At 48.9% G+C, this 21,655-nt stretch overlaps 1 protein-coding gene across 1 annotated transcript in view; it reads right to left on the bottom strand.

Moving 5' to 3' along the window:
* LOC119969135 (piezo-type mechanosensitive ion channel component 2-like) overlaps positions 1-21,655 on the bottom strand; it is a 290,064-nt gene that overhangs the window by 66,314 nt on the left and 202,095 nt on the right. Inside the window, exons 35-37 of the mRNA XM_038802351.1 lie at positions 21,075-21,241; positions 8,812-8,999; positions 3,538-3,702 (exon numbers count right to left, since the gene is read on the bottom strand). Coding sequence (XP_038658279.1) covers positions 3,538-3,702; positions 8,812-8,999; positions 21,075-21,241 — 520 coding nt within the window. The remainder of the gene's footprint in view (positions 1-3,537; positions 3,703-8,811; positions 9,000-21,074; positions 21,242-21,655) is intronic.

The following is a 21,655-nucleotide window of genomic DNA, read 5'->3' as shown; positions in this document are numbered from 1 at the left end:
CTTAGCCAAACGCTTCCTTTTGAAACACCTGTAAAAGTTTTAACAGTCCGTTTTTATGTTTTTTGCTAGATTGCATTCATATTATATTCTCCCTTTCTTTATCATTTTTTTGGCCTTCCTTTGCTGTATTCTAAATTACTCCCAACCCTCATGTTGACTACTATTTCTAGCAATTTTATAAGTCTTTTCTTTTAATCTTATACAATCCTCCACGGTTGACTGGCTGTTTTTGGGGGTGAGCGGGGGTGGTTTGCACCCAGAAGGAATGTATGGAAAGATATAGTCTACTTACACAGTACTTTCCAGTTACTAATTACAGACTAGACTAAGTTTTCCAAGCACAAGATTAGGATGAACATTTTAAACGCCCCCACTTGCCAAACTCTCGGGTAGGCGCACAGTTCCTCAGCTGCGCAAGACAGCAACCACAATGCCGGGATGAAGACCCACAGGTGGGAAGAAATTGCGCAGCGTCATGGCACGGGCAAGTTAGGCTATTTTAAAGTGGTCCGCCTTCCCAGTTGTTTGCCCAGACTGAAAGATAAATCTGTTAAAGCAACCTCCATCCAAGAAACTCAAGTTGACTCAGAATTCCGCGATCAGTCCTCACAAACATAACTCCAATGCTACGACCACAGGAGGACATCGGAGATCTTTGCGAGTGGGTGGCCTGGTAGCACAGTGGTTAGCATTGCTGCCTCACAGCACCAGGGACTCGGGTTTAATTCCGGCCTTGGGTGACTTTCTGTGTGGAGCTGGTATGTTCTCCCCATGTCTGCATAGGTCTCCTTTGGGTTCTCCCTCCCACAGTCCAAAGCTAGAACATACAGTGCAGAAGGAAGCCATTCGGCCCATCGAGTCTGCACCAACCCACTTAAGCCCTCACTTCCACCCTACCCTCCTAACCCAATAACCCCTCCTAACCTTTTTTGGACACCAAGGGCAATTTAGCATGGCCAATCCACCTAACCTGCACGTCTTTGGACTGTGGGAGGCAACCGGAGCACCCGGAGGAAACTCACGCAGACAAGGGGTGAACGTGCAGACTCCACACGGACAGTGGCCCAGCAGGTAATCGAACATGGGACCCTGGCACTTTGAAACCACAGTGCTAACCACTATGCTACCGTGCCGCCTTGAATATGCAGGTTAGGTGGAATAACCATGCTAAAATTGCCTCTTAGTGTCTACAGATGTGTAGGTTAGGTTAAGGAATTATTGGGAGGGCAGAACATTGGGTGGAGCACTCTTTCAAAGGGTTGGTGCAGACCTGATGGGCTAAATGGCCTCCTTCTGCACTGTAGGGATTCTATGATTTTTCATTTCTCTTTGAGGAGAAGCTGGATAAAGCAAGGGACAGGTGCACCAAGACTGAGGGTGACCAGCCGCAATTGGCTCTTGTGGGAAAGAGTGGAAGAGGATGATGATCAAGATGCCACTGAGATTGGTGATTCATTGCAGGAGAAGATCCGGAACCTTGCTTTACTTTTTGAACATGATGTGGAGATGCCGGCGTTGGACTGGGGTGAGCACAGTAAGAAGTCTTACAACACCAGGTTAAAGTCCAACAGGTTTGTTTCAAACACGAGCTTTCGGAGCACGGCTCCTTCACCTGAAGAAGGAGCCGTGCTCCGAAAGCTCGTGTTTGAAACAAACCTGTTGGACTTTAACCTGGTGTTGTAAGACTTCTTACTGTTACTTTTTGAAGACAGCATACATTCAGAGATGTTCAGGTTCACGGAGGAGTAAACCCACTCCAAAGAAAGCGTGCGAGTAGAATCATTACCAACAGAAAAATAAATTACCACAGAATTAACAGGAAAATCATAATTTTCTTTGAAATATTCCTTGTCCTTCTCATTGTACGGCTGATTTGTTCATGGATGAGGTATTACATACATAATGCTTTATTCTTTTTAGGAGTAGACGTTTGTAGACAGTTTGTTGAGCAGTCCAACCTTTCCCCAAAGTGCCAAGAAGAGGAAGCAAAAAATAGAAAAGGAAAATCTCTGTTCATCGCCCTTATTCTGCAGACCAGTAGCAGAAATCTCTGTCTGCAGAGGTCAGTGTCTTGCAAGGAGAAGATTTTGGAATGAGTACATTCTGTTTGTCCTCAAAGGGAGCTGAGAACACAGTCAGAGACTGAGGTAATTGCAGGAGAATGTGTATACAATAGTGGAGATGTAGAGTAAAGGGTTAACTCCAACGATAGCTACTGAGTATGTAAGGAGCTACGTCACAGTGATGATAGATGATGCAAAATATTTGTTTAACCTTGCTACTATTTCTTTATTCCATTACAATGTCTCTTACCTCAGCCTGGACGAACATTTACTTGTGCATACTTGCAGAGGCTGTTACTGCAATCTGTTATTCTATTCTTGGCCAATTCACTCTGATTATATCTTTTCATTCTTTCTCAACTTTTTGGGTTGCCCTTTACTGGTTTCTAGAACTCTCCCACTCCTCAGGCTTACTACTATTCTTTGCAACATTATAAGCTATTTCTTTTAACCTCACACTATTCTTAACTTTCCTAATAAATCATGGGTGGATCATTATTCCAGGGGATCATTTGTTTCTCAATGGGATATATAATCATTGCGAATGTTGAATGATTGCTAAACAAAATAAGTGACAGTCATTTGCTAGTTCTTATCTCAGGGACACACCTTGACAAATCAGAGTTAAGCTGCCTGGTTTAATTTTCAAACAATGCTTGGCAGTTAACTGTCAATCACCATTAACTGGTGCGTTCTCCATGACATTGCCTCTACCAATCAATTAGAGTCCACTTTCCAACCAATCAGCATTGTCTTCTTATACAGTAAAGATTTGTTGCCTCCCTTAGATATGTATTCTTGCAAAGTGTCCTGATCATTGCAATGTCGAATCGTTGCAAGGTGCCATGATTCGACAAAAAAAATCTTCTTTCCAGCAATATTCAAGTTATTTCTTTGTAAGTTGTTCATCCCAAGGAATCTTACCCCTTTGCATAGTCATATTTTACTGCCTTTTTCTTTTTTTAATTGGAGAGATTTAGAATGCGTATCACCACTCTTATATATTATGCTTCTCGTACAATGGCCATCAGTGTATTAATATGGCATCACTGTTATTTTAGAGTAGCAGCAATGAATTGGTATCAACTGCAACTTTCCACCAACTCTATAATGCATTGTGTTAGGAAACAGTAACTAGCCAGTGGCTGTGTGTCCTAGAGAGGGAGTATACCATGCCTGTCAGCACCGTCAAGGCCTTCCGCGCCCAGTGGGCACCTTGGGGATTGGGGTGCTCAATCAACCCCTCTTAATCATGTTTTGATTTGATGTTTTAAGTATCATTTGTGATTTATTTTTCGTCTAAAGCAGTACCTCTTTAAAAGGATGCTCCTTTAATTTGTCCCTCGGTTTATCTGATTTAGTTTAATTGGTTTAACCCCAAAATCGGAGTAACTAGCCAATTACTAGCCACAGCCCAAACACTGCCAACCTAAGAGAGCCCAAATCAGTTTGACTAAAGTACTGTATCTTTTACCTTGGAAGCTCACTGTCCAGCGATGAGGGTATGTCAATGTTGGACACCTTCTGCAGTCTCCATTTAATGCTGGGCTTTATGGCCACAGGGGCCAGCTCCTCAACATCATTTGCATAGTCGATGGTTGTCAATCTGGAGTACACTATGGTGATTTCAGTGTTACAACTGAGGAAACACAAGGTGAAAGCTTAGTGATCAAAATCAAAAAGTAATATCTTCCTGAAGGTAATTAATACTATTATGTAGGATAGTTCACACTGGATGCTGATCGAAGCTCAGGCCACAAAACAGATTCTAAGATGGTGGTGTAGCGGCACTGTGGTCATCCAGAGGCCCAGGCATCCACGTTATGAATTCAAGTCCGCTGAAAGGCACATTTAGCGGGGTGTTTCTTGGCAGCTGCCAAGCGGTGCGATGAGGCCACTGAATCGCGTCCCTAGTCTCAGTAAGGGTGACATTGAAACTATTATCGATTGTCGTAAAAACCCATCTGGTTCACTAATGTCCGTGAGGGAAGGAAATCTGATGTCCTTATCTAAGTCGGGCCTACATCTGACTGCAGACCCACAGCAATATGGTTGACTCTTAACTGCCCTCTAACATCATGGTGTGGCAAGCCACTCAGTTCAAGGACAATTAGGGATGGGCAATAAATGCCGGCCCATATTCCACGAATGAATAAATAAAAAAATGTACTGCTGCAGGCATTCAGAGCTGCATCAATCCAACAGCCCCTCTAACAGTCATTACAGAAGCCTATGCATTATGAAGTTACATTGTATCTTTCAGATATAGAGGAATACAGGAAGGGAGGAGCAAGCTATTTAGCCCCTCGGTCCTGCTCCCGGGACTGCTCCCTCACTCTTAACTATCATACATACTTTAACTGTGGGTTGACACTATGCTGAGTTGACTAGAGACCTAAGGCTAACCTGACCAGACTATCTTACTACCACATGGTGTATGTTCTAGTTGCTGCTCACAGGCTCTGACTGTCTCAGAGGCCGGCGTAAGTCCGTGCATGCGCCGGAGCGTCAGCGGCTGCTGACGTCATACCGGCGCATGCGCAGAGGAGGGGGTCTCTTCTGCCGCCGCCATGGTGAAGACCATGGTGAAGGCGGAAGAAAAAGAGTGTCCCCGCGGCATAGGCCCGCCCGCCGATTGGTGGGCTCCGATCGCGGGCCAGGCCACCGTGGGGGCACCCCCCCGGCGGGGGGGTCGGAGAATGCCGCCCTTGGTTTGTGACGCAGGACCTGTCCCAAATCCATGCTGGCTCTCTCTGATCATCTGAAAATTTTCAAGGTGTTCAGTCACTCTATCCTCAACTATAGACTTTTGTAAATTTTCCAACAACAGATGTTAACTCCTTGGTTACCTTTTGTTATCTTTCTTAACTAGTGAATTGATAATGAACATTTTTCCAATCTAAACGCTTGGCAGAACTTGCACAAACAGCTGAAAAAAATTACATTCAGGTTAGATATTCCCATCAAAGGAACTGCCGAGGACTAGCCAGACGTACCTACTTCTTCTACACCGATCACTCGCTAATGAGTATAATTGTCCACCTAAGAAAGAAACCCTCTTCCTAGAGCTGTATCTTTGTCCACACTTGGCAGTTGTTCCAGGAGATGCGATCGGTCCTTGAACTGCAGATCACTGGTATTCCTTTCTCAGGCTCCTTTTCTAGGCCTTCTCTTGCTGTCGGGTGTCCTCGAAGAATTGTGTCCCTTCAATCAGGACGCTTCTCCAAGTAGGTCTCTGCTGAGTAAGGGTCACCCAGGCATTGACGTCAATGTTACCTTTCTTGAGGTAAGCCTTCAGGGTGTCTTAGAAGCACCTCCCTTGTCCTCCTCTTGTTCGGAAGCCTGCTGGGCAGAGAAGATTTGCTTTGGCAGTCTGGGTTCTGACATCCTAAGCACATGGCTGTCCCAGCAGAGTTGGTTTTGGATGATCATGACCTCGGTGCTGGTGCTCTTGACTCCTTAGAGGATACAGATGTTAGTATGCCTGTCCTCTCAACTGATGCAGAAATCCATCTCAGACAGCGTTGATGGTACCTCTCCAAGACCTTGAGGTGGCATCTGTACATAGTCTAGGTTTCTGAGCCATATGGAAGAGTTGGAAGGATGACTGCCTTGTATACAAGGTCTTGGTGTCAGCACGAATTTTATGGCCATCAAAGACTCTCATCCTTGGGCATTCAAAGGAGGTGCCCGCGGATTGGACATGATGTTGGATCGCTGCATAGATGTCAGTCTTATGTTGAGAGGTGGCTTCACAGATTTTTTTTAAAAAAATTTACATTACCCAATTATTTTTTCCTATTAAGGGGCAATTTAGCATGGCCAATCCACCTACTCTGCACATTTTTAGGTTGTGGGGGCGAAACCCACGCAGACACGGGGAGAATGTGCAAACTCCACACGGACAGTGACCCAGAGCCGGGATCGAACCTGGGACCTCAGCGCCGTGAGGCGGTTGTGCTAACCACTAGGCCACCGTGCGGCCCTGGCTTCACAGATATGGGAAATGTCCCACATTTGGGAGGGTTTCCATTGATTTTGATGGAGGGAGAGACTGGATTTTGCCCTGCGGCAGGCTGGTAAAGGACTTTGAGTCTTCTACAGGTTGAGGCTGAAATTGATTCTTTGGCATGTTCCTGAAAGGTGTTAAGCAGGACTTGGAAATTGTCTTCTAAGAGAGTGAAGATGACGATGTCATCCCCGTACTGAATTTCCACAAGCAATGTCAGTGTTGTTTCCTTCTTGGATTTCAACTCGTAGAAGATGTCCACTCAACTGGGAAGGTGAAGGATAGTGGCGATGAAGATGGGGGACAGGGCGGGGGCGATGACACACCCCTGCTTGACTCCAGTATTGACCTTGAAGGTTTTGGTCTTATTTCTGTCAGTGAGGACAGGCGCCGACATCCTGTTGTGGAGGAGTTGAGGATCATAGAACTTAGTGCAGAAGGAGGCCATTTGGCCCATCGAGTCTGCACTGGCTCTTGGAAAGAGCACCCCACTCAAGCCCACGCCTTCACCCTATGCCTGTAACCCCATTTAACCTTTTTGGACACTAAGGGCAATTTAGCATGGCCAATCCACCTAACCCGCACATCTTTGGACCGTGGGAGGAAACCCACGCGGACACAAAGAGAACGTGCAGACTCTGCACAGGCAGTGACCTAAGCTGGGAATCAAACCTGGGACCCTGGAGCTGTGAAGCAACTATGCTAACCACTGTGCTACCAATGTGCCCATGTTGATGAATTTCTCTGGACAGCCAACCTTTGACAGGGTTTTCCAATGCACTTCCCAATTGAGTGAGATGAAGGCCATGTAGAGTGGTTGATGTTCCTGGCATTTCTCTTGAAGTTGCCAGGCAGTGAAAATCATGTACGCTGTTTCACGGTTTGGTCGAGAGCCACACTGGCTTTCCTGAGGGATTTCTCCAGAGACTGGGAGAAAGCGGCTAGCGAGGATTCGGGTGATATTATTCCTGGTGATGGAGAGTAGGGAGATTCCTAGGTAGTTCCCACAGTTCACTTTGTCTCCTTTCTTGAAGATGGTGGTGATGACTGCATCCCTGAGGTCAGCAGGAATTTATTCTCTGTCCAGATTTTCATCTACAGCTCATTAGCTTTCTCAGTCCATCATCGATTCTTGATTTCCCTCATTCTTTTATGTATTTCATCCGTGGCTAAATGATGAGCTCTTCCCTTTGCCTTGCTGGTTATCCTGGTCTTTAAGCCGATGATTTCTCCATGGCATGAGATGATGGCATATATATTGCCATTCACAGACTGATTTTTCCAGCAGCAAATCTCGCACAGGCATCTTTGAGACAAAACACGAAAGAGGCATGGTAGCACATTGGTTAGCACTGTTGCTTCGCCGCGCCCGGGTTTCATTCCTGGCTTGAGTCACTGTCTGTGCGGAGTCTGCTCGTGTCTGCGTGGGTTTCCTTTGGATGCTCCGGTTTCCTCCCACAAGTCCCAAAAGACGTGCAGTTAGGTGAATTGGACATTCTGAATTCTCCCTCAGTATACCCAAACAGATGCTGGAGTGTGGCGACTTGGGGGTTTTCGCAGAAAAATGTAAGCCTACTTTTGACATGAAGAAAGATTATTATTATAAATAGAAAATAGAAGCTCCTGCCATTCGGCCCTTCAAGCCTGCTCCGCCTATCATTATGATTAAACCTGTTCCCGCCTTCCCCCCGTATCCTTTTATCCTCTTCACCTTAAGTGCTATATCTAACTCCTTCTTGAAAGCACACAGGGCTGGATTCTCCATCAGCGGGATCCTCCATTTCATTGGCAGCACACCCACACCAGCTGTTTTCCCAACGGCGCTGGGGGGCTCACAATGGGAAATCCCATTGGCCTGCTGCCAGGACGGAGAATCCTGCTGCCGGCGGAGGGATGCCAGAAAATGGTGCGGCAGGACAGAGTAATCCTACATGTCACTCCAAATCCACTGCAATGTAGTTAACTCTTAAATGCCTTCTGTAACTTGCAGGGCAATTAGGGATCGGCAATGAATAATGGCCCAGGCAGCGATGGCCACAAATTTTAAAAAGTGACTCATCAATTCAGATTGCAATCGGGTTCATATCATCATAGATATCGTAGAATTTACAGTGCAGAAGGTGGCCATTCGGCCCATTGAGTCTGCACCGGCTCTTGGAAAGAGCACCCCACTTATGCCCACACCTCCCTGTCCCCGTAAACCAGTAACCCCACCTTAGTTAAGGGCAATTTAACATGGCCAATCCACCTTACCTGTACATCTTTGGACTGTGGGAGGAAACCGGAGCACCCGGAGGAAACCTGCGCAGACATGGGGAGAACGTGCGGACTCCTCACAGACAGTGACCCAAGCCGGGAATTGAACCTGGGACCCTGGAGCTGTGAAGCAGCTGTGTTAACCACTGTGCTACTGTGCTGCCCCCATAGTTGGGCAGCTGTCAATACAAACATTAATTAATGCGGCATGCTCAAAGGTTACACCACTAGTTTGTTCACTAAATACTACAATTATATTTAATATAGTGACCTGGGACAGAACAGAATTTCTACAGCAATAGATTTAGATTTATTGTCGTGTGTACTGAGATACACCGAAAAGTATTGCTCGGTGTACATTCCAGACAGATCGCTCCATACTTGAAAAACTTGGGACATAAGATAGATACGCAACGTAAATACACATTAACCTGGAATTCCAACACTGGGCTATGTGTATTTTGGTCACATTAAGAGCATTACCTGGACACACTGCTGTCTCTGGACAGCTTAGAATCGATACTGGCCATTTTATGGTACCCTGATTCCGTAGCTCGCTCTCCTTCCATTGCCCCATCTCTCACCAAAACTCCATCCGCACTGTGGAAATCCTGCCTTTTCAGTTTGGTATTGTAAAAACGATGAATGGTCTCCTGGTTCGAAAGCTTTCCCTAGATGAAGTGGAGAGGTCTGGTTACACCGTGTAGACAAAATACGTTCTGTTTTATGGACGGTGCAATGCTTTAGATTTTATAGCATCGGCTTCACCTCATCACGTCCTCCAATAGCTTTCCTAAAGCCTACATTTTTGATCACCCCTTCCAATATCTCGCACCTGCAGACTGCATTTCACAGAAATGACAACTTGTTTAGTCCATTCTTGGGGTGTGGGAATTACTGGCAAGGCCATTGATCATTGTCCATTTTGATAGGCTGGATACGAGGAGGTTGTTTCCACTTATGAGAGAGACTAGGAGGCACAGTTTTAAGATTAAGAGGTCATCCTTTGAAGATGGAGGCGCGGTGAATTTGTTTCTCTTGGAGGGACATTAGTCTGTGGAATTCTTTTCCCAGAGAGCAATGGTGACTAGGTCACTAAATTTAACCAAAGCTCAGTTAAGCAGATTTTTGATCAGTAAGTGAGTTCAGAGTTATTGTGGGCAGGGGGTGGGGGCAGGCAGGAAGGTGGAGTTGAGATCAGGCCAACTAGGGTATTATCAGATGGCTCAAAGGTTTGAATGGAGTAGTGGCGTAGTGGTATTATCACTGGACTAATAATCCAGAGACCTGGGGACCCAGGTTCGAATCCCACAATGGCAGACAGTGAAATTTTAATTCAATAAAAATCTGTAATTAAAAATCTAATGGTAACCATTGTTAATTGTTGTAAAAACCCATCTGGTCCATTAATGTCCTTTAGGGAAGGAACTTAGCCGTTCTTACCCAGTCTGGTGACTCCAGACCCCACAGCAATGTGGTTGGTTGACTCTTAACTGCTCTCTGAAATGGCCCAGAAAGCCACTCAATAAATACTGGCCGAACCAACAATGAATAAAAAAAACACTCCTGCTTCTAAGTCCTGTGTTCCTATGTTCAGTTCACCTGTTTGATACAACTCAGTGGCTTGTGTTATGACACCCTGGGTGAGTGTGTGGTCAATTCCAGCCCCCCACAGACCCTGGAGTCCCAACATAAGTGAATTAACCAAAAATTTGTATTTTCTGAAGATCTTTAACTCTTGACTGCTCAAATGAGTTACAGACACCAGATTTTTAAGTGAAACATTAACAAACTATTTATTAATAAAAAGGAAAAAAGATGAACATACAAGGAAATAATAAGATAATCATCTACCCGACTACCTATTCCCAAGATCCCATCCCACCCTCTACCCAGACGAGGAATTAAATAAAATAGGGATTAAAGGGGTAGGTCTGAGGTGAGTCTTCACTACTGTGTTTGCAACCTCTGGGAAATAGGTTTACTCGAGAGGTTCAGGTTGGCGCAATTCCGTCTTTTGGTGGTTCACTTAAGAATTCCAGGTCGGTGTCATAGATTATCATAGAATTTACAGTGCAGAAGGAGCCATTCGGCCCATCAGGTCTGCACCGCCTCTTGGAAAGAGCACCCTACCCAAGGTCAACACCTCCACCCTATTCCCATAACCCAGTAACCCCACCCAACACTAAGGGCAATTTTGGACACTAAGGGCAATTTATCATGGCCAATCCACCTAACCTGCACACCTTTGGACTGTGGGAGGCAACCGGAGCACCCGGAGGAAACCCACGCACAGGCGGGGAGGATGTGCAGACTCCGCACAGACAGTTACCCAAGCCGGAATCGAACCTGGGACCCTGGAGCTGTGAAGTTATTGTGCTATCCACAATGCTACCATGCTGTCCTTTAGTGTGATTCCGCTCTTTAGCCACCAGGTGGAGCTAGGTCCGGGATGCTCAGATCAGTGTACTCCTTATCTGCCGCCAGATGTTGCAGTACATAGGATGTTCAGGCCGATGCACTTCCGCCTTTTGTACCACCAAAGGGAGCTTTCACCTCCCCGTGAGAACAATACAGCTCCGATCTTGGAATTAGCAGTTCTTACTGGCCTGATTCCTGTACAACACTGGTAGTTTTATTACAAGTGCTCCTACTTTAAGCCTTAATTCTTCAGCTCTTCCCTGCCCCTGACACACACATTTTGAAGGTTACTGATCTTTGGGAAAACTTGTACTTTCACATTCAGGATCTCTTTCCCAGTTCTGTTGGCTGTCTGTGCCTCTTTAACACAGGAAAGTCTTCTCAGATTTGGCTAGGATGCTTCTTAAAATTGTCCAGCAGAGAGAGGGAGAAGGAGAGAGGATGACTTCTGGGTCCTAACTTTGCTGGCTGCTTAACAGAACTGAACAAAGGATGGCACTCTCCAGCAGACTTGCCTTCTTCCCTGAAAGTTACTGACTGGCTTCACCAACCACAGACCCCAATAGGAGAAGGTTGAAAATCCTATATGCACTGATTGGCTATGTCTATCAAATGACATCACGGATTCTACCACAGAACCCAAAGGGAATATTTTCGGACCAGCCCATCTAAAAGGGGGTTTGTCTCAGTGTCCAAAGACTACAATTTAAACAGAAAATCCAAAGGCTGCAGTAACTTTGCAGCAGCCAATCCCAAAGGATATATATCAGAACAGGCAGCATGACGGGCATTAAAAGGGAACACAGGACTGACAGACAATATCCTAACACTTGCTAAGTCGCTTCAGGGGGTCGTTAAGAGTCAGCCACATTGGTGAGGGGTGAGAATGAAAGAGAAAAGGGTGGAAAGAGCAAACTTGCATTTATATAGTGCCTTTTATGGCAAATGCACAAAAATGATTTACAACCAATGGAGTATTTTGGAATTGGAATAATTATGGTAATGACCGGACTGGGTAAGGAAATAAAGTTTCCATTGCTAAGTGGCATGAGGGAAGCAATGTAATTTTAAAAAATATGACAATCCAACAGTTTCATCGTCGTTTTTACTGAAATCAGTTTTTAATGTCCAAATTTTTAAAAATACAGAATTAGAATTCTCAATCTATTTTAGTGGGATGTGTAACCTGTATTATCTGGAATTATTAATTGGTATCTCTGGGTTACTATCCTATAGAATAATAACCAAATAACTTTAAACACATTCAACAGGTTCTTTCTAGGGGCAGATATTTATGAATGCAAAATAGTAATTGAGTGATGACACAAATTGGACAAACATTATTGTGTTGCAAGTATGAAGTTTATAAAAATTATTATATCTTGGGATTGTGCCTTGAATTTAATGAAGGAGGTCATATGACTTGCTCTGAATTCTGCCCTACAACAAGCCTGGATGGCTTTGTTGTTGAAGGTTAAATGGGGCCCCGGGTTGTTTTACTCGGAGGAAGGTGCAAGCCATGCACATCTGTAAACAGTGACAAGAGCAGCTGTGCTGATGGTGGGTGGATTGGTAGGTCTGAATTTTTGCAACAATGGAGAGGGTCTCCGGCTTATCCAAATGGCATCAGAGATATGATTGCTGATGTCCCGCCCCTAATCCAGCACCCCCCTTTTCATCGGTGGAGTGTGGGGTGGGAAACAGGGGAGGGTTGTAGTTTGCACATCCATGTTCATGGAGGCAGCTGCACTTGCAGAGGTGCAGGAGAAAGTCTAAAGTTAGCAGATTTCTTTGGAGAGGGAGGGTACACTTTTTAACTGGTGCAGGAACATCCTTGGGAGAAGTAGGGTGCCCTTTAGGAGAGATCAAGTGCCCTTTGACACTGTTAAAATTAGACATTAATGTGCATACAAACTGGATGAATTAATTGGAGTTGTCAAACTCATTGGAGCCGTCAAGCTGTCAAGGGAATTGTTAAACTTAATTGAAACGTATAAGATCCTGAGGGATCTTGCTGAAGTGGATGTAGAAAGGATTTTTCCTTGTATGGGAAAGTCTATAACTAGGGGTTACTGGTAAAAAAAAAAGGGTCACTCATTTAAGACAGGGATGAGGAAAATCTGTTTCTCTCAGAGAGTCGTGAGTCTTTGGAAATCTCTTCATCAAGAAATGAAACAGTCTAGAGAGGTTCTGAATAAATAGGGTCATGAAAGGTTATTGGGGGTAGGCAGGAATGTGGAGTTGAGATTACAATCAGATCAGCCACGATCTTATTGAGTGTCAGACCAGGCTTGAGGGGCCGAGTGGTCTAACCTTGCTTGTAATTAATATGTTCATATGTTAAAACTCATTGAAAATGTCAAGCAGTTAAATCTCTTGCTCTTTAAATTAAAAGAATAGCCTGTGTGTGAACAAAATCCAGAGCTTGCTATTTCACTCAATTGACAATTGACATAAACCCGAGAGCTTTCCAAATCGGATTTGTGCTACATTACAGATTTCACAATCTATCATTATCACAGTGGGGTGCCAGTAAGTTAAAGTTTGAGTGAAAGCTCCAAGTGGCTATTAAAACCTTTGATATGGGGCCGTGAAAACAGATGCTTGTTGTTATGAGAGAATAAGTGGGTGAAGGACTTTGGGCGGGATTCTCCCGCAACTGGCCGGCTGGCCCGACGCCGGGTCCAAGAGCAGCGCAACCCACTCTGGCGTCGGGCCGCCCGGAAGTTGCAGAATCCTCCGCATTTCCGGGGGCTAGGCCAGTGGCGGAGGGATTGGCGCCGTGCCAACTGGCACCAAAGGGCCGCTGTGGGCCGGCGTGAGTTGGCGCATGCGCAGAACCGCCGGCATGTTCTGGTGCATGTACAGAACCGCCGGCGTGTTTCCTGCGTATGCGGTTTCTTATCCACGCCGGCCATGGCGGAGCCCTACAGAGGCCGGCGCGGAGGGAAAGAGTGCTCTCATGGCACAGGCCCGCCTGCAGATCGGTGGGCCCCAATTGCGGGCCAGGCCACCATGCGGGCCCTTCCCCAGGGCCGGATCCTCCCGCATCCCCCTGAGGACTCAGGTAGCCAGCCTACCATGGTCTATGATGGACCATGTCCATTTCACACCGGCGGGACTGGCCGAAATTGGGACCCGGAGCATTGCCAGGGCAGCCACTGCAATAGCCCCCGACCGGCGTGGCATGAACCCCACCCCCGCCCGAAAACTGGCGCCAGAAAATACGGCAGCTGGCGTCGGAGCGGTGGGGCAGGATTCATGCCGCCCCCCGGCGATTCTTCGACCCAGCGGGGAGTTGGAGAATCCCGCCCTTTAAATGTAGTGATTGGATTTTTATCAATTAGTGTTTTTTACATAGTGAATTCATTAGTAGACACTTGGATTTCCTCTCAGCATCGGTCCTGATGTCTACCCATGATGGTTATTGGGTAAGTTGGCATTGATGGTATAATGGGCAAAGGTTGGTGGGTGGCGAGTATGGTTTGGCATAATTTGCCATTGAGTTGGCACAGGGGCCTTCAAGGAGAAAGACGGCTGCAAAAGGAAACAAGAGCTGAGGATAGATTTGGACTGGTTCCTGGAAAATTGAATGCCCACCTATTGAAATAGCATTTAGTCATGTTGCTTTTAGTTTCTTTGTCACAGTAAAAGTCTTAAAACTTGAAATCTTGTGTGAACCTTTCTGTCATGCAGGGAAAGTTTGAATTTCCTTTCCAAAGATATTGGTCTCTAGGGGGATTGTAACAATTCTCTCTGTACTTTTTAAGTATGACTCAATGGCTGCCAACGATGACCAGTTAGGTAGTTACAATCCCATTTCTGCTCATTTCTTCCAATGCCCTTCTAAATAATAAGCCTCATGGGGTTATGGTCAAATTTCTCATAGATGTCTGATGCTCAGGCATGTTCACCTTAGAAAAGAGCTGTCAGCATAGGCTGTCGTCCATCCAATGAACGTGTCTGAGACAGCGCAAATATTGCTGGATTTGCAATGAGTGTAGGTCAATGGGTTTTGGATGCCCCAGGACCTCTTATGTTGGTGACACTATCCTTCCAAGCGAGGCCAAACAATCAAGGCAGAAACTGCAGCCTTTCCTCCTGCCTGGGATATGTTGTCCAGGTCTCACCGCTTTTCAGGAGCGCGCCAAGACCGCAGGCCTGGTAGGCTCACAGTACGGTTTTCTCAGTCAGGTTGCTGTTGCTCCATACTCTCTTACTCACATTGGACATAACAGTTGAGGTTTTGTGATGCCTGTGTTGATCTCGGCATCAAGTGATAGATTGTTGGTGAATGTGGAGACTAGATATGTGAAGCTCTATCTGAGTATTTGTAAAGCATTGGAAAAAGCGAGGTCAAACAGAAAGCTCAGCTGGCCAAGCAGAAGACCCAGAGAAAACAGAGACATCAAAACCTGCACCTTTTGAGAGATCCTCGGCAGAAAGTGTGGGAGAGATTGCCAAGCCAGTGCGGTCGAGACTGTCAAGCCAGTGCGACAGAGATTGCCAAGCCAGTGCGACAGAGACTGCCAAGCCAGTGCGACAGAGACTGCCAAGCCAGTGCGACAGAGACTGCCCAGCCAGTGAGGCGGAGACTACCCAGCCAGTGAGGCAGAGACTGCCCAGCCAGTGCGACAGAGACTGCCAAGCCAGTGCGACAGAGACTGCCAAGCCAGTGCGGCAGAGACTGCCCAGCCAGTGCGGCAGAGACTGCCAAGCCAGTGCGGCAGAGACTGCCCAGCCAGTGCGGCAGAGACTGCCAAGCCAGTGCGACAGAGACTGCCAAGCCAGTGCGACAGAGACTGCCAAGCCAGTGCGGCAGAGACTACCAAGCCAGTGCGGCCGAGACTGCCAAGCCAGTGCGACAGAGACTGCCAAGCCAGTGCGACAGAGACCGCCAAGCCAGTGAGGCGGAGACTGCCAAGCCAGTGAGGCAGAGACTGCCCAGCCAGTGCGACAGAGACTGCGAAGCCAGTGAGGCAGAGACTGCCCAGCCAGTGCGACAGAGACTGCCAAGCCAATGCGACAGAGACTGCCAAGCCAGTGCGACAGAGTCTGCCAAGCCAGTGAGGCAGAGACTGCCAAGCCAGTGCGACAGAGACTGCCAAGCCAGTGCGACAGAGTCTGCCAAGCCAGTGCAACAGAGACTGCCAAGCCAGTGCGGCCGAGACTGCTAAGCCAGTGAGGCAGAGACTGCCAAGCCAGTGCGACAGAGACTGCCAAGCCAGTGCGACAGAGACCGCCAAGCCAGTGCGGCCGAGACCGCCAAGCCAGTGCGACAGAGACTGCCCAGCCAGTGCGGCAGAGACTGCCCAGCCAGTGCGACAGAGACTGCCCAGCCAGTGCGACAGAGACTGCCAAGCAAGTGCGACAGAGACTACGAAGCCAGTGTGACAGAGACTGCCAAGCCAGTGCGACACTCTGCCAAGCCAGTGCGGCTGAGACTGCCCAGCCAGTGCGACAGAGACTGCCAAGCCAGTGCGGCAGAGACTGCCAAGCCAGTGCAACACAGACTGCCAAGCCAGTGAGGCAGAAACTGCCCAGCCAGTGCAACAGAGACTGCCCAGCCAGTGTGACAGAGACTGCCAAGCCAGTGCGGCCGAGACTGCCAAGCCAGTGAGGCAGAGACTGCCAGGCCAGTGCGGCCGAAACTGCCAAGCCAGTGAGACAGAGACTGCCAAGCCAGTGAGACAGAGACTGCCAAGCCAGTGAGGCAGAGACTGCCCAGCCAGTGCGACAGAGACTGCCAAGCCAGTGAGGCAGAGACTGCCAAGCCAGTGCGACAGAGACTGCCCAGCCAGTGAGGCAGAGACTGCCAAGCCAGTGCGACAGAGACTGCCAAGCCAGTGCGACAGAGACTGCCAAGCCAGTGCGGCAGAGACTGCCAAGCCAGTGAGGCAGAGACTGCCCAGCCAGTGCGACAGACACTGCCAAGCCAGTGCGACAGAGACTGCCAAGCCAGTGCGACAGAGACTGCCAAGCCAGTGCGACAGAGACTGCCAAGCCAGTGCGACAGAGACTGCCCAGCCAGTGCGACAGAGACTGCCCAGCCAGTGCGACAGAGACTGCCCAGCCAGTGCGACAGAGACTGCCAAGCCAGTGCGACAGAGACTGCCAAGCCAGTGTGACAGAGACTGCCCAGCCAGTGCGACAGAGACTGCCAAGCCAGTGTGACAGAGACTGCCAAGCCAGTGCGGCCGAGATTGCCAAGCCAGTGTGACAGAGACTGCCAAGCCAGTGCGGCAGAGACTGCCAAGCCAGTGCGACAGAGACTGCCAAGCCAGTGCGACAGAGACTGCCAAGCCAGTGCGACAGAGACTGCCAAGCCAGTGCGGCCGAGACTGCCAAGCCAGTGCGACAGAGACTGCCAAGCCAGTGCGACAGAGACCGCCAAGCCAGTGAGGCGGAGACTGCCAAGCCAGTGAGGCAGAGACTGCCCAGCCAGTGCGACAGAGACTGCGAAGCCAGTGAGGCAGAGACTGCCCAGCCAGTGCGACAGAGACTGCCAAGCCAATGCGACAGAGACTGCCAAGCCAGTGCGACAGAGTCTGCCAAGCCAGTGAGGCAGAGACTGCCAAGCCAGTGCGACAGAGACTGCCAAGCCAGTGCGACAGAGTCTGCCAAGCCAGTGCAACAGAGACTGCCAAGCCAGTGCGGCCGAGACTGCTAAGCCAGTGAGGCAGAGACTGCCAAGCCAGTGCGACAGAGACTGCCAAGCCAGTGCGACAGAGACTGCCAAGCCAGTGCGGCCGAGACCGCCAAGCCAGTGCGACAGAGACTGCCCAGCCAGTGCGGCAGAGACTGCCCAGCCAGTGCGACAGAGACTGCCAAGCCAGTGCGACAGAGACTGCCAAGCAAGTGCGACAGAGACTACGAAGCCAGTGTGACAGAGACTGCCAAGCCAGTGCGACACTCTGCCAAGCCAGTGCGGCTGAGACTGCCCAGCCAGTGCGACAGAGACTGCCAAGCCAGTGCGGCAGAGACTGCCAAGCCAGTGCAACACAGACTGCCAAGCCAGTGAGGCAGAAACTGCCCAGCCAGTGCAACAGAGACTGCCCAGCCAGTGTGACAGAGACTGCCAAGCCAGTGCGGCCGAGACTGCCAAGCCAGTGAGGTAGAGACTGCCAAGCCAGTGCGGCCGAAACTGCCAAGCCAGTGAGACAGAGACTGCCAAGCCAGTGAGACAGAGACTGCCAAGCCAGTGAGGCAGAGACTGCCCTGCCAGTGCGACAGAGACTGCCAAGCCAGTGAGGCAGAGACTGCCAAGCCAGTGCGACAGAGACTGCCCAGCCAGTGAGGCAGAGACTGCCAAGCCAGTGCGACAGAGACTGCCAAGCCAGTGCGACAGAGACTGCCAAGCCAGTGCGGCAGAGACTGCCAAGCCAGTGAGGCAGAGACTGCCCAGCCAGTGCGACAGACACTGCCAAGCCAGTGCGACAGAGACTGCCAAGCCAGTGCGACAGAGACTGCCAAGCCAGTGCGACAGAGACTGCCAAGCCAGTGCGACAGAGACTGCCCAGCCAGTGCGACAGAGACTGCCCAGCCAGTGCGACAGAGACTGCCCAGCCAGTGCGACAGAGACTGCCAAGCCAGTGTGACAGAGACTGCCCAGCCAGTGCGACAGAGACTGCCAAGCCAGTGTGACAGAGACTGCCAAGCCAGTGCGGCCGAGATTGCCAAGCCAGTGTGACAGAGACTGCCAAGCCAGTGCGGCCGAGATTGCCAAGCCAGTGCGGCCAAGACTGCCAAGCCAGTGCGGCCGAGATTGCCAAGCCAGTGCGGCAGAGACCCCTGAGTCACATCAGGTGATATTTAACACAAAATTGACAGCAAGACACAATGCAACATTCCACAAGACAGAACAATCAAAGAAAGTTACGGTTTCAAATGGAAATACCTCATAGAGGTACTGGAGCGGTTCGGGCTTGGAACAGGGTTCACCGCTTGGGTAAAGCTCCTATACAACGCCCCCATGGCGTGTGTACGGACCAACAATACCAACTCCCAATGCTTCCAGCTGTACAGGGGCACCAGACAAGGATGCCCACTGTCCCCGCTGCTGTTCGCACTAGCAATCGAACCGCTAGCAATCGCGCTCAGGGCAGCAAAAAATTGGAGGGGGATCCGAAGGGGAGGTAGAGAGCACAGAGTCTCACTCTATGCAGATGATCTGCTCCTCTACATCTCGGACCCACAAAGCAGCATGGACGGAATCATCGCGCTCCTGAAAGAGTTTGGAGCCTTCTCGGGCTACAAACTCAACATGAGCAAAAGCGAGATCTTCCCAGTACACCAGCAAGGGGGGGGGGGGGGGGGGGGGGGGGGGGGGGGGGGGGGGGGGGGGCAGCACTAAGGGGGCTGCCGTTCAAACAATCTCCATCTCAAACAATCTACATCTCCAAGGCCTTCTTGAAAGCGCTGGACAAACTTATCATGGCGTTCGTATGGGGGGGGGGTAAAAATGCTAGGATCCCAAAGAAGGTCCTACAAAAAACAAAATCCAGGGGGGGGGCTAGCCCTCCCGAATCTACAATTCTACCACTGGGCGGCAATAGCCGAGCGAGTAAGGGGATGGATCCAGGAGCCAGAAGCCGAGTGGGTGCGTGCGGAGGAGGCCTCCTGCATGGGGACCTCCCTCCGGGCCCTCGCCACGGCAGCACTCCCATCCCCACCCAAAAAACACTCCAGCAGCCCAGTGGTGACAGCCACCCTCCAATCCTGGAACCAACTGCGGCAGCAATTTGGCCTGAACAAAATGTCGGACAAGGCTCCCATCTGCAACAACCATAGGTTCAAACCAGCACTGACTGACGCCACCTTCAAAAGATGGAGGCAGGACGGGGGGACACTGACAGTCAGGGACCTATACACAGACGACAGGATCGCAACACTGGACGAACTGACAGAGAAATTTCGGCTAGCTGGGGGGAACGAGCTACGGTACCTGCAGCTCAAAAACTTCCTACGAAAGGAGACAAGGACGTACCCACAACCGCCACGACAGACACTACTGGAAGACCTACCGGACGCAAGTATCCAAGAGAAAGGGAACTGTAGCGACATGTATGACCGACTGGTAGAAAGGGACGACACCGTACTGGACGCAACAAGAAGGAAATGGGAGGACGACCTGGGGATGGAGATAGGGTGGGGACTCTGGAGCGAAGCACTGCATAGGGTCAACTCCACCTCCACGTGCGCAAGGCTCAGCCTGACGCAACTAAAAGTGGTACATAGAGCCCACTTAACAAGAAACCGTATGAGTAGGTTCTTCCCGGAGGTGGAGGACAGATGTGAACGGTGCCAAAGGGGCCCGGCCAACCACGCCCACATGTTCTGGTCTTGCCCCAGACTTGTGGAGTACTGGACAGCCTTCTTCGAGGCTATGTCCAAAGTGGTGGGGGTGAGGATGGAGCCATGCCCGATAGTGGCGGTCTTCGGGGTTTCAGACCAGCCAGATCTATTCCTGGGGAGGAGGGCGGACGCCCTTTGCTTTGCCTCCCTGATCGCCCGGCGTAGAATCCTGTTTGGCTGGCGTTCAGCAGCACCGCCCAGAGCTGCAGACTGGCTGTCCGACCTCTCGGAATCTCTCCAAATGGAGAAAATCAAATTCGCCATCCGAGGGTCAGACGACGGCTTCCGCAGAACGTGGGAGCCATTCATGCAATTGTTCCGGGACCTGTTTGTGGCCAACGTACAAGAGGAAGAATAGTCGGGTAGCCAAGAATCAGGGGAAAATGGACGGGAATCGGGGGAAGGTAGCCGGGGGGGGGGCTACGGGTTCGTTATGGGGGTTTGATGGCTAGCTAAGGCCCAAAACCAAACTGTAAATAAATGCCAATAAACATGTGCCTAGGCCATATTGGGGAATGTAAAATATGTATGCCGGCTAAAGGGGGCGGCCACAGTTATTATTACGATGATGCTTACCTGTAAATATATATGTTAATTTTTGCGTGTTCTTTTTTTTTTCTCTCTCTCTAACAATTTGTAATTTGTTCAATATAAAACATGAAAACTGAATAAAAAACATTTATAAAAAAAAAGAAAGTTACAGTTGAATGGCTCCAAATAATTAAGGATTAGACTGGTTTAAACGGTCACCGAAGTACAATGATCTCCTGAATTGGCTCCGGCTCCAAAGAAATATCAAATGTTTGTGCTCTCAACATTTGAGCCAAAACGCTGATTTGAATCACATTTACAAAATGGTAGATCATCTTGTTCTGGAAACAGAAGTTTCTGAATTAAGGGTAAACAAGCTTAAATTTAAGAAGAATCAAGTTGCTTTACGATATATGTGTTAAAAGTGAATGAAACAACACCTGTTTTAATTCTCTTTTCAAAATGGACCTCTCATATCTTAGCACAGTGGAGATATCGCTGTAGTCCTTGGAGATGGAGCTCAGCAGTTCAATCAGCCCATCCAGCAATGCTTGGACAAACATCCAGGTGAAGGTCAGGATGCTGACTCCTCGTTTGATGAAATTATCTGCACAGAATGAAAAGACAGACCTGGGTGTGAGAAACAAGGAATACTCGATATTGCAGCATCGGCAGTTTTGGCCACTGGGAAATTCACAGTGATAGATCTGGATTTCTAACCCGGATTTGGGTACAGGGCATAGTTTTCAAATGAGACAAAATATAAAGAGTTCAAGGAGGCTGTATGTAGACTGGTAAAATAATCAGACATGGTAAGATCAAACTGAATGTAGAGAAGCAATGCATATGAACAAATGAATCAGAAACAGGAGTAGGCCACTCGGCCCCTCGGGCCAGCTCCACCATTCAATAAGGTCACGGTGAATCTGATTTTAATCTCAACCCCACATTCCTGCCTACCCCCGATAACCTTTCACCCGCTTGTTAATTAAGAATCTATGTAGCTTTGCCTTAAAAGTAC

Source organism: Scyliorhinus canicula, chromosome 7, assembly GCF_902713615.1.
Source record: "Scyliorhinus canicula chromosome 7, sScyCan1.1, whole genome shotgun sequence".
Taxonomy (NCBI): domain Eukaryota; kingdom Metazoa; phylum Chordata; class Chondrichthyes; order Carcharhiniformes; family Scyliorhinidae; genus Scyliorhinus; species Scyliorhinus canicula.
The sequence above is the reverse complement of the archived record's forward strand: the minus strand, read 5'-3'. Positions and strand labels throughout refer to the sequence as shown.